At 41.0% G+C, this 12,958-nt stretch overlaps 1 protein-coding gene across 4 annotated transcripts in view; it reads right to left on the reverse strand.

The window, feature by feature from the left end:
• The window catches only part of tenm2a (teneurin transmembrane protein 2a), a 153,652-nt gene extending 141,425 nt beyond the window's left edge, over positions 1-12,227 (reverse strand). For all 4 annotated transcript variants that reach the window (XM_044363519.1, XM_044363518.1, XM_044363517.1 and 1 more), the window contains exon 1: positions 11,960-12,227. In XM_044363519.1, the coding sequence (XP_044219454.1) occupies positions 11,960-12,185 (226 nt within the window). In that variant the 5' untranslated portion in view covers positions 12,186-12,227. The remainder of the gene's footprint in view (positions 1-11,959) is intronic.
• Between the last annotated feature and the right edge of the window lie 731 nt (positions 12,228-12,958).

Genomic DNA, 12,958 nt, shown 5'->3' on the forward strand with positions numbered 1-12,958 from the left:
TGGCGAAGAAAGGGTATCATAAGATGAGGTGGTGAAGAATGATAAAATCCCCAGTCATGATAAACAGTTTCAGCAGGGAGAGAGGAAAAGACAAGAAGACAGAGAGCAGACAGACAGCGAAGTACCATACTACAGTAATATGCCCCCATAGTAGATTTAATGAAAGCACTTAATCTGAGAGATACAGTAGAGAGCGAGGGAGAGTGACTCTGACTTGACTTTATGGGGTGACTGTGGCTCAGAAGGTAGAGCAGGTCGTCCTCCAGTCAGAAGGCTGGTGGTTCGATCCCTGACTCCTCCTGTTCGCATGTCAAAGTGTCCTTGTGCAAGAAACCCAAATTGCTCCCGATGGTGGTAGCTTGCCACCACTGATGTGTGAATGTGTGTGCAAACGGGTGAGTGAGTAGCAGAAACATTGTAAAGAGCTATATAAATGCAGCCGTTTACCATTTACCATGAATACATGTTGTATAAGGGTCAGGTGTCAAGGTTATTATTGTCTCTGACAAAGTGAGAAGGAGTTTGTGCGACTGTTATTCAGCTACTATTATCACACATACTATTATTACTCACACACAAACACACACACACACACACACACACACACACACACACACACACATACACATACACCCACACCCACAGTGCAGCAGTGGAGAGTACTAATAAACATCTTCACAAATCAGGGTTTCCATGGTGATGAAGTGAAGTAGTGTTTAAAATGAAAAATGAATGTTGCACAGGCACATACATACTAATGAACAAAACCTCTACAGATGTTGATAATGAGATTATCGTCTTTGGCACGATACTTTTTTTAATTCACAAAATGCTTGTTTCTCATTTATAAGTCAAACTCAACTTCAATTATACATGGCAATACCAGCCCAACATCCCTATCCCTTAAAAAGTAAATGCTAAAATGCTTTTCAATTTGACACCATGTCTGTTATATCACACAAACATATTTTAACTCTCCACATGGCTCACTTAATTAAACACAGCTCCTTTCCTGATGACTGGAAATGTGCCATTGTCATGCCTATTTTTAAACCTGGAGACCGCCTTGAAGGCAGTACCTACAGGCCAATAAGTATACTGCCAGTACTCTCAAAGGTTGCTGAGAAAGTTGTCATTGAACAACTGACAACATTTCTTAATACAAGCAGACTTGGTCTACATTGTATATAATTTGGCTTTAGAACAAATCATTCCACTGAAACTGCTACCTTACACTTAATAGAGCAAATTAAATCAAGGCTTGCTAGAGGAGGAGTAGTTGGTGCTGTATTTTTAGACCCGCGTAAAGCATTTGACAATCATGATGTTTTAATATTGAAACTCTCTAAATTTAACTTCTCATCTAGAGCACTGGCACGGATGTCTTCATATTTATCTAACAGGATAAAATGTTTGAAAGTTTGTGAATCACTGTCCAGTTACATGAAGTGCACAATGGGTGTTCCACAAGGGTCAGTGTTAGGTCCCCTATTATTTAGTCTATATATTAAGATTATTTTCAAATTTGTGCCTGGTTTAAAAGATTTTAAATGGTTTGGCCCCTCCTCTCATTCTCTCATTTTCTGTAAAAGCCACGTCTCAATGAAATGTCCTACCTGACGACATAAAGAGTTGCAGTTCCATCAGTGCGTTTAAAACCAAATTAAAAAGTCTGCTAAAAACTACTCAGCTCTGTAACCACTGACTCTACATTTTATCTCATGGTCTTCTCATGAATGTAAATAATCTTGCTTTTAATTTGACAAGCATACATTAGTCATTTCTAGTTGACATTGTGGGTGTATGTGGTGTGCTGTTGTGTGTAGCTTTGTATTTTGTATTATGTGTCCTGTGTGTTTTTGCTTTGTACTGTTTGTTATTGTTGTGTTATATGTTTTAATAGTGACCTGCTGAAGGGACTGCAGATGAAAATTAGCTATACGCTAACTCTGGTACAATGCATCAAATGGTGACACTGATGTTTAACACTGTACATGGTCCCAATAAATAAATAAATTAATTAATATTCATATAGGGCAATTCTGCTGCTAATGATTTATGCCAACGTTTAGTGCTAAAACGAGAAGTAATGTGCCCTTTATGTAGCAAGGCAGAAAATAATGGTGTGGAGATGGAGTGATGGATTTACATGTGGCACATTTGACCTTCTTGTGGGGGAACCAGAGTTTGTGTCCCATCACAGACATCCAATTAATGTTTCTTTTCTGACCATACCCACAATCTTTCCCTAAACTTAAAGCTGCACTAATCAATATTTTGATATTAACAATGGATCAACTCGCTGGGTGTAATGTGAATAGGATTGGTTGTGGTGATGAATCTACAGAGAATTATCACCAAACTGTGCGGTTTCCTTTAGCTCTATCGAACGTTTTAGCATCTTTCAGCTCATTTGGTTTTACAGCCCACAACTTTATTGTTTTGGTTTTATCGCTCTAATTAACATAATTTCCAAATGTGTAATGCAGATACATATTTGATGTTTAAAAACACTCCTGGGTTTTACATCCAATATCAATATAGAGTTGGGAAACATACCTGTAATTTATGGTCAAATTTGATGGAGCATTTTAGCTACTCAGAAAACAACAACAACACTAATAAGATTTTTTGTATTCTCTCTGACACCCAGACCTGCTCTGTAGTTAACCTGTAGCACTTTATTGAGAGTATTACAGGGTTTTAGGGTATTACTGTATAAGTCTGTCTGTTGTTTGGCTAAATATCTTATCTCAGTCATCACCCTCATGACCATCAGATAAAATGCCTCATCCCTCAAAAAGGAGATTATTTTCTTACTCTTATTTGCCAGGATTAAAAACAAAGTGATTTGTAGCAGTCGATACCGTCAAGATTAAAAGTTTTATCTTGACATCTGAACATGTGCATTTTACACCTAATAAGTAAACAAAGCGCTAGCACACATGCTTTCATTACTTGAAACACTGAAACATTCATGTTATCTTAATGGGCATGTCAGGAATCAAGCTCAGGTTTGTTTGAAATGCAAAAAAATCAGTTACCGTTTTGCCACAGGAAACGAACTGAAATAATACATAGATAATGAAATATTTATGTTTATATACTGTATAGACGGCTCTGTTACATCTTTTTTCTCCAACTTTGTTGATTCTTGAAGTGCTCATTGCTGTTCATAGAGAGTGAGTGGCAGTAGCTGAGATATGTTACAGCACTGACATGCCGTGACAGGATGACAGTGCACACTGACAGTGAATGTCATAGGGCTGGGTGTTATCAAAAATCCATTACACACACATACACACAGAGAGAGAGAGAGAGAGAGAGAGTGAGAGAGAGAGAGAGAGAGATAGAGAGAGAGAGATAGATAGAGAGAGAGAGAGACAGAGAGAGAGAGAGAGATACACACACACATATCCCATGGCGTGTGGCATGTCATTAATGCCACCATTAGCAGCACAGTAACAACCTTACAGATATACCCAAATAGGAGTGTCATGGTCAAACACATCCCACACCTCCCAGATGACATCCGTTCTTTTGGCACCCGCCTGAGCCATGGGGGGCCTAACACCTCCTAATGAGGAGACCTAAAATAGGTGTGACAGATGTTATCCATCCCTGGGCTAGTTCTACCCCTGCCCAGAGGATAGAAGTCTGGGTTGGACAGGACATGACAGGACATGACACTACACCATGCACTCTGGAGGAGGTCTTGTCTCTGAGATGTGTAACACTAAGCAGTGAAACACCTCCCATCCATGAACAGGAGGTCAAAGTTGACTAGACTGCATCATTGTTGCTTATACTCAATTGACATCTATTGAGTAAAAAGTAAAACTGAAGGTTTTTCAGGAATGTTGGAGAGTTAATATAACATATCATTAAATATTTGTAATGCATGTGTAGATTTGTACAGGCACATGGTATGGAAGCAACACACATTCACTATTGAGAGGCAGAGAGTAGGTAAACCCCCATCTATGAATAAATACACAAATTGTGTATGGATCTTTTGCAGTATTCATCCAGGAATACTATATAGAATATATGAATATGGATATGCTGTATCTCTTTAGTAGGTTAGAAGGTTATTAGAGCGTGACGTTAAGAGGGCATGTATGCACACACTGGGCCTCATGCAAGAACCACTTGTACAAACAGATTTATTATTAAGATGCACAAGAAATTTGTGGAATTCATCATTGTTCTTGTGCTTAGAATTTTCTCTTAGGTACGAATTAAATTTATGAGTGGTCCAGACCTGTCGTATGAGTCATGAACAGATCATCTCTGCCTTTCTTCTCAGGGGAGAAACATTTGTTTGACTTACAATTACAATGCCCTAATCTGAATTAATTTGGAGGAGTTTAAATATAATATTCTGTTCACCATATTATCATCATCATGCCCGCCAATTAACTGAAAGGTTTTTTTTAGATTTTATCATTTTTATGGCCATATTTGGCGCAGCAGCTTCTACATTTCAGTAATTGTTAGAAACTTTTCTCATTCCAACAGTTGCCTCTCTACAGCTCTGTGTCCACTATCATCTTGTATTGCAGCTGATTGTGTAACATCACCTGGATTCATATTTTGGAGTGGAACATGGAGCCTTATATGGCAATTTTAGGGGCGTTGATTATGCTAATGATCATGTCTCACAAATGTGGGCCTAAGCAAACAAATAGACTGCACCATCTTTTACCATCACTTTTTTATCACCTATTTTTTAGACAATAAGAGAGAACAATAAGTTCTCTAAAAACAATAAAAATAATAATGATGATGAAAATAATTCTACTTAAAACTTTCATGTCTTGGATGTGGTCAGAAGTGTGCTCTGTTGCACCTGTTACCCCACAATGATGTCATGGTGTACTGACACAAACAAAATCAACCACAACAAAAAAAAAAAACTCAGTTGCGTGGCTAGCAGATGTCCATTAAGGCACATCTAAATCTTGGTTGACTGTTTAACCACCAATCTAACTCACTGCACAAGGTATATTAAATTGCAGGTAACTATGGCAACGGCTGGCAAATAAGAGTCAGCTCTTACCCTCACTAGAAAAACGAGCCTAATCATAGGTTAAACTGACAACATGTTTTTAAAAAACAACTGATATTTGTGGTTAGTGGCCCTTTTATAAGCATGATAATATACTCTTTTGGTGGAGGAAGCCACTCGTAACCTCCGCCTCATCTGTTATTTTTGTATATCAAAGCACCCCACTGTTTACTATCAGTTACATATGGAATTCATCCATCTTCTGCCTACCCTGTCTGAAGCACCTTTCTCTGAATCTATAGCATTCTTGATGTTGTGTATTCATCTGCATGATAATCCCACACTGATTAAAGTTTTGAATTTACACATGCAGCAACATCAACTGGAAAGCAAATCATCGACATTACAGTATCATTTTTGTGACTAAAGCAAGGACGGAACTAGCATCAAAACAGACTCATGCATAAGAATGGCATACATTAGCACACACACAAACACATACACGCACAGTCAAAGCCTGTGGCTGGGGAACATGTTTAATTACAGCCTAGGAAGCAAGTGACTCGGCTGAGAAAGAAAGAAAAACACTTGATAACAGTGACATTTACAATCTGCCTCATTTATCAAAAGCTGCCAAAGCAGAGTCAAAGAGGGTCATTACATAGTAAACATAGATTAACTCAACTCTCACAAAACCCACACAACATTGTCTGATAAATGATTTTTACTCTAAGAAAATTGCAGATGTCAGCATGCATTTCCCTGGACGCTGTCACTTAATTGTTTTGTTTGTTACCCTATATTTGTGTGTGTGTGTTTGTGTATGCGTGCACATGAATAAGAGCCAGCATCGGTGCTAAATAGCTGGCAACTTCAGCGTGCATTTCCCTGGCCTCTCCCTATTATTTGTCTCATTTGTTACCCAGTGTTTGCATGAATGTGCACATGCACCTGTGCCAGTGTCAGTGCTAAAAGCTAGCACTCTCACTTTCATAGCACAGACTGAATTTGACAAACTAAGCTGAGGTGTACTCTGGGTTGAGTGGTGAGTGAATCCCAAGGGTACATCAGGTTCTCATAGACTTGTACTTAGTGCCAATCATTCAACATATTCCCAAAACAACTATTAATCACTCTTTCTCATTCACAAACATACACAGACTAGCACTTCATACAGACACATCTGTGTTGCAAGGAAAAGAGCTGATGTGAGTCTGTAAACTCTGCCCTTTTGACATGTACAGTATCCTGAGTGTGTGTCTATGAGTGCCAAATGTGGGACCAGATGTTACTTTGAGTTAAGTCTCCATTTGAAGACCTCCTTGAATGTATAAGGGCCACACATGCAAACCCACATGAGCAGTTTCGGGTCTATAAAGGAGCAAACATGGGGATGGGGTGAGTTGGAGTGTGTTGTGGATTGGAGGAATGGAGTCAGCCCCGGGATATTCTTCAGTGACTCCTCTGCTCTATTGCTGCAGCTACGGGATGCTTTTGAGTGTCAGCAGCTGGCAGAGTCGCAGAATGCCAGGGAGAAGACAAAGATAAAGAGGGATTGGAGGAAGAGGGGAGGGATTGTATTTAATCTCACCGCCATTTATTTTTAATAGCATGCAGCTGCTTTGTTCTCTCTTTGATCATCAGCAGTCCAGGTTGATTGTAAACCAATGGAATGCACAGACACACACCAGCATGTGTTCATGCATACACACAAAGAAGCATACAAACAATCTGTATTTTATTTTATGTCTATGGATTTTTGCACTTGTTTACTCCTAATTTGAAAGTCCAATTTTCTATGCACTGCAGTCCTTTTCTCTGTTAATCATGCTCTTGGCCTGTGGAGAGCTACAAACAGACATGTGCTGTGTCACCAGCCGCTGCAAGCAATAAGCTTCACCAGGAGGCCAAACACATGGCAGGTGCGCTCTATTCCCCTAATTCAACCCACCACTGTGCTGGTGCCCCAAGCAGTAAAAGTCGTCCATGAACCCTCACTAGTGCCTCACCCGTGAACATAGTTGTACTATGAGGTGGTGGCAGAGAAATGTACTCCTGAACAGAAGTCTGCAAAGATCCAGTAGTTTGCAGACCATAAACACATCCCTCTCGCTAAGAAGTGGTCAAGGACTTGATAAATCACAGTTATATCCTTGTCAAGCAGCTTCCTCTCATCCTGTCGTGGAGGTTTCTGTAAACACTGTCAAAAAGCAGGCTGGTCTTTCTTGAGAGTAAGGGTTAGTCCCTGACTCTCACTGAAGTGGACACACTATGAGAGGCAGCTGCTGTTGCTGTTTGTTCAGAAACTGGGGGGGGTCTTTTCTCTCCAAATAACAGAGGGACAGAAGAAGCAGTGGATGCTTCGTTAGCACAAAACCTCCTCCTTCCACCCAGCAGTGCATTTTCCTTGCCATTCGGTCTTGAATACTGGCAGTGGAGGCAATCATGCCAGGATGCGAGTGGCAGACTTTGGCAGAGTTTTTGGATAAAGCTGTCCTTGGCTACAGTAGTCATTTGTCACATCAAAGTTGGTGGAGAAAAGGGAATGCAGAATGAGGTAAACATGGTCATTATATGTATGCAGCCAGCTCTTAGGTAGCTTAGAGCTGGCTGCATACATATAATGACAGGTAGCTCACAGGTTTGAATGGGATCATTCTGATAAGAGGAGCACATACATGCACATGTTGGTGTGTCAGTAAAGAAGTCAAGGCTATAGAGCTCAGATAGCGGTCAAACCCTGCTTGAACTTGAACACAAAGACACACACAGTGTGCTGCTTCTCAAAGCCTAAGAGAGGGCCTCAACATAACAAATATGACCATGAAAGCAACAATACAGGAACAGCAAGGGTGAGAAAAATGGAAAAAAGAGAGAATGAGGCATGAAAGGTGTGACAGAAGAGCAAAAGAGGACATAAAAGAAAGTGAGAAAAAAGTGATAGATGGGAAGGCAGACTCTCAGAGAGAGATAGAGATACAATAAGTAGGGATAGTAGATGATGTTGAGTGTTGTCCAGGCAGTGAAGCAGGCAGGTGGGTGGTGGATTCTCTGTGTGGTTTCCAGCCCTAGGGGCAAAGCAGCAGAGAAGAATGTAGAAGGGCTCATTTAGATCCTTCTAAAAGGAAAGGCCAAAGCTTCTAGAGACTGCAGTGGCTGTGATAATACCTGCTGTCTAGAGGTGGACCAGCAGGGACGACACACCCCTGGGATGTGCTGAATAGGAGCTGCAGAGAAAGGCTGGGAGAGAGACCAGGAGATGTAGCGTATGGGTTGAAAGATCAGAGAGACAGAAAGGTGAAAGACAGCAGACAAACAAAAAGAGACTGCAGTAGGAGAGCTGGCGGGGTAGTTCGCTTTTGTTCACTGCTCAAAGTGGCATATTAGAGTAAACACATTTGTCATATTTGTATTTGTGTCATGGGATTATCTGTTCAGCAGTTATCTGCGCAAATTCACCCCATACTAACTCTCTGCAAAACATGAAAGGAAACTGAAACTAGTTCCAAATTTGTATGTAAAATAAAGCAAACAAACGTGTCCCTGATATTTCTGGTTATATGTGAATGAGGCTTGTACCTTGTTGGAATCACTGATGTTCTCAAATATGTTGCTTTGTAGTGTTAAATAGCGAACACTCATAATGAGCTTTCCAGACTGCTGCATGTTATGGCGAGGAAAGAATGTGTTATTTGGCTGTGCATATCCGAGCAGACTAGCTAATAAGTGTGTAATGGGGTAACAGTGGAGTTGAGATCCAATGAAAAGCAAGGGGAAGTGAATTGAAATACACAACTGAACCTGCTTTATCAAAGCCGTTTGGGAAACCTAGAGTTCAAAAACTGAAAATGATCTGAAAAGAAAAAGAATTTTTATGTTCTGAAATAGTGCCCGATATAGTTTCATACATTGAAGTAGACACTCTAACATCTAACAACGATATATTGTACAGTACAACAGTACTTTCTTATCAATTCTTCTCAGTGGACCATTTTTTTCCTGCAGTCTATTTACAGCATGTTAAAAGTTATCCTGGTACAACACGCCAAAATGTGGAAAAGGGGCTGCAGCAGGATGAATACACTGGATGTAGGAGGAATACATTATCAGCAAGTAGGCTTGGGGCAGACCTAAATAAAGGCCAATAACATCAGTTCATCTCACCTCCTTTTAAAGCAGCAAACAGTTTCCTAATAGCCCAGGAGGTAAATCCAGAGAAAATATTTCTTGCCCAGGAGGCATAGAGTCACTAAACACAAATATACTGTACCCCAAACACACTCCAAATACAGTTCCAAAGGGAGATGATGTTCCTTTTTTAAGTTGAACTTATGCTTCAAGAAACACTGAAATTCCAGTGATGATTTTCATGCATAATGATGTGCAGTAAGTGAGTTATTTTGGAAAGTAACTACAGCAGTGCAGCTACAGTATAACACAACTGTAGTACTTATAGTGAGTACAGTGAGAAACTTTTGTTATAGCTGTAACATGATTGCAAAAACTGGCATCTACATGTTTGTGCAATGAAAAACATTATTGATAATCCAAGAAAAGTGAGTCATGATGCAGTTTTGCTCCAAAAATCCCAAAACCTTTGATTTGGCTCAGGACACATCCTGAGGACATCTGCTGTACTGCTAATAATTTGCGCTGCATAACTCAATGCAAATTATTTTCTCTGAAATTACATCTGTGCCTAAGCAGTGTTTGCGTGTGTTAGGATAGGAGTTAAAATCATCAAGATAAATATAGGTAGAATATAAACTTTTCTCCAGCTAGTGTAGGTGAGTCAGTAGGGTGCTCAAGACTAGTATTCAATAGTTTGTATGATTGTGTGTGTGTGTGAGAGTGCAAATGCTCACTGGGTGCTCCAGTAGATCCTGAGCATGACTCACACCTTTTTTGTCTCACACACGAATCTAATGATAGCTGTAAAGGGAAGTCAATATGCATTAACACACCACAGAACTGTAAATTGGTTGTGCTACACATAACCAATTGCAGTCTGAGAATAGCTACGGATGACCTCAAAACTTCTCAGCAAGAAACAGGAACGCCATGATGGCTTGCCCAACCAAAAGAACAACATCATTATAATTTAATCAAAGTTAATCACATTTTCTATTGTGGCCCTATCAGTGCATGAATAACTAACATTCCAGGTCAGTTCAAATATCCAACCTCCCCTTCAAAGCATTTGTTAGATATTCAATAAAACAACAAGGGTACTATCTGAATTCAGTCTCCTCTATGCCCCCATTTTAGTAGTTACTGGTGGTGGTGAAGGGAAAAAAAGATTTTTGTCTACCCGCACCATCTTGCCTCTTAACCACAAACTGTTAAAGACAATTGACACATTGTTTCAGTTGCTCATTCTCTCATGTACCAGCTATAAAAATATCTGTTTGAAAGATGAAGAAAACTCTATTCATCTGCTGCTTCTCTTGCTCCGTCGTTCTCACTCTAACTCCTTTTCTGTCTCCCTCCTTCCAGCACTACTCCTCCTCCCGTGGTGTCACAGTCCATATGGTGCTGCAACACTGTTGGTCTCCTGTGGCCACACTTCCCACGATGCATCTGTGGCACTGGGCTTTAGAGGGAGCTGATAGGCTGAGAGGACTGTGGTATCGACCAACTATCGTCTGGTGTGAGGTCAGCTCAGTGCAGCAGTGGAGTGTGTCCGGACAGCACACACCACTGATTTCCACTCTTTCATGCATCCCGCCAATCAATCTGCCATTTTCCATTGTTACTTTTGCCTCCGTGGAGCAAAGTATTCTGTTCTGGTGTATTCTTTTCTTTGAAAAAAAAAAAATCTTCTGTGTATGTGTGCCATTTCACATGATTTTTATGCTTTAAACTACTGTGAGATTGATCCATTTCTTAGATTACTTGAAACCATGCACAGTCAGACATGTAACCCTGACAGTGGGTCTACTTTTCCAAGCTACAATTTTCCATTTGAAAACCTTGATAATACAATCAGGGGCTATCCATATATAGTTTTCTATTTTTAAGGGGGGATATTTACTCTTTTCTGCACTGTTGTGTTGTATTGCTCAGAGCTCTCTTCCTCTCCTGCCTGTGTCCATGCAGAGAAAACAGAGCTTAGCACAGATCAATCCCACAGAGTCTCACTCCTTTCACTAGCCAGGGATCAATACCGCCTGTTTCATGTCCCTCTGCAATAAACACATGTGCATACACACACATTCACAGACATACACACAGTTTAAAGACATGCCTATGAGAGCAGGCCCACCCCTTTGGAGATGACCTATCGGCCTATCGGCTGACTTGCTCGCCAGGGGATACAGAAGTTCATTATGACAAGCTTGCCAGTGCTAAAGGTCTACTTTGGTCCTCTGCTGCAAAGTGCAGCATTTACGTCAACTGATTACTTAACAGGTTGCCACAGTGGCCTTGCAAGAAACACGCAGTGGCTAAAAGTAGCATACAGCTGGGAAACTTTTATATGTGCAACAATGTGACTGTTGAATGTGTGATGGTAAATGTTTGGGGATCATATAATGCAACTGGAAGTGTTTAGAACCAAGCTGGGCTCCATCATACTGTATGTGCTGGACAGGAAAATGACTATTGGAACAGCACTGAGATCAGAAATAATTGGTACAATTTTGACAAGTAATTGCTACATCCTTCTGCTTTTTAGCTGCAGTTGCCAGCTTTCATTATCTGCTACATTAAGAAAGTCTTTCATGACCCTGGGATCATATGACATCTCATGAGCTCCTTTATTGAGAAGCCTGCAGAAACAACTTTTCATTACGTCTAATTTCCTATATGAATGAGCTAAAATTAACTGAAGTCATAAAATTGACTTGATTTTTCATATAATGTCTCCAGTCCAGCACTGTGTGGATCAAGCCCCAAACTACTGTGTAAGAATGCTTTTGAAAGAGACATATTGGTCCACAAACCTACCTTGCCTTGAGTACTCATCAGCCTCGTGGTGAACCAGGTCAGTCACACAGCCGCCATAGTGCAGCCTTTGCTCGTGGTCGAAGGCCTTGAGCGTCTCGCTGGAGCTGTAGGACTTCTGGGTAGGCACACGGCATTCATCTGTGTCCAGGGTGGAGGTGTTGTACTGGGAGTCTTTGGAGCAGCGACCCCTGGTCAGGGAGCGGTGCCTACGGTCCTTCAGATCCATGCTGGTGATGAGGAGTGGGGGTGGGGGTGGGGTGGGTGAGGATGAAGGGAGAAGAGATGGAAGCAGGGAGTAGAGGAGGAGGAGGAAGAGGAGGTGGTGGTGGTGGGGGGAGATGGAGGGGCCTCCTAGTGGGCCTCCGTAATGTCAGTCTTCACTTCAGTCACCTGGAAAATAGAGATAGAGAGAGGGAGAGATGGAAGGAGTAGAAAAGACAGCAAAAGGTTGGTATAGAATTAACAATTGCACTGCTGTGACTCGGTAAGGGGGAGCGTGGCGCATGGACATTTGAGCAGCCAGGCAAATATACGACACATTGGAGTATTGATGCAGGATAAGTAAGGCTATTGTAGGGAGAAACAGAGCTGGCAGCGCTGTGGTCCACAGAAGTAGTCAACCATCGACCAGACTGATAAAAAATAGTCAGCCAGCATTTAAATCTATGAAATAAAAACAAAGAGTGACTTAAACATGGTCCAGTCATCCTAAACTGATGTCAGCAACACATGATTACAGACACATAAATAACCAATGATGACAAGGAGGGGCAGAGAATAAAGAAACAAAAGTGGGCGGAAAGCAGAGAGAAACAACAATGATGGGAAAAGAGACGCAGATTATCTAGATTGGAAAAAGGTAAAGGGTGAGAAAGAACGAAAAGCAGCCGGATGCAACAGGAAGGATGGAAGAAGAGGAAAAATGACTTGAGGGCATTGCCAGTCTCTCCCTCATTATCAGAGTGAGAATGAATCCTGCTCCCTTAGAGGCTGTAAGGG

Source organism: Thunnus albacares, chromosome 10 (genome assembly GCF_914725855.1).
Source record: "Thunnus albacares chromosome 10, fThuAlb1.1, whole genome shotgun sequence".
Lineage (NCBI taxonomy): Eukaryota > Metazoa > Chordata > Actinopteri > Scombriformes > Scombridae > Thunnus > Thunnus albacares.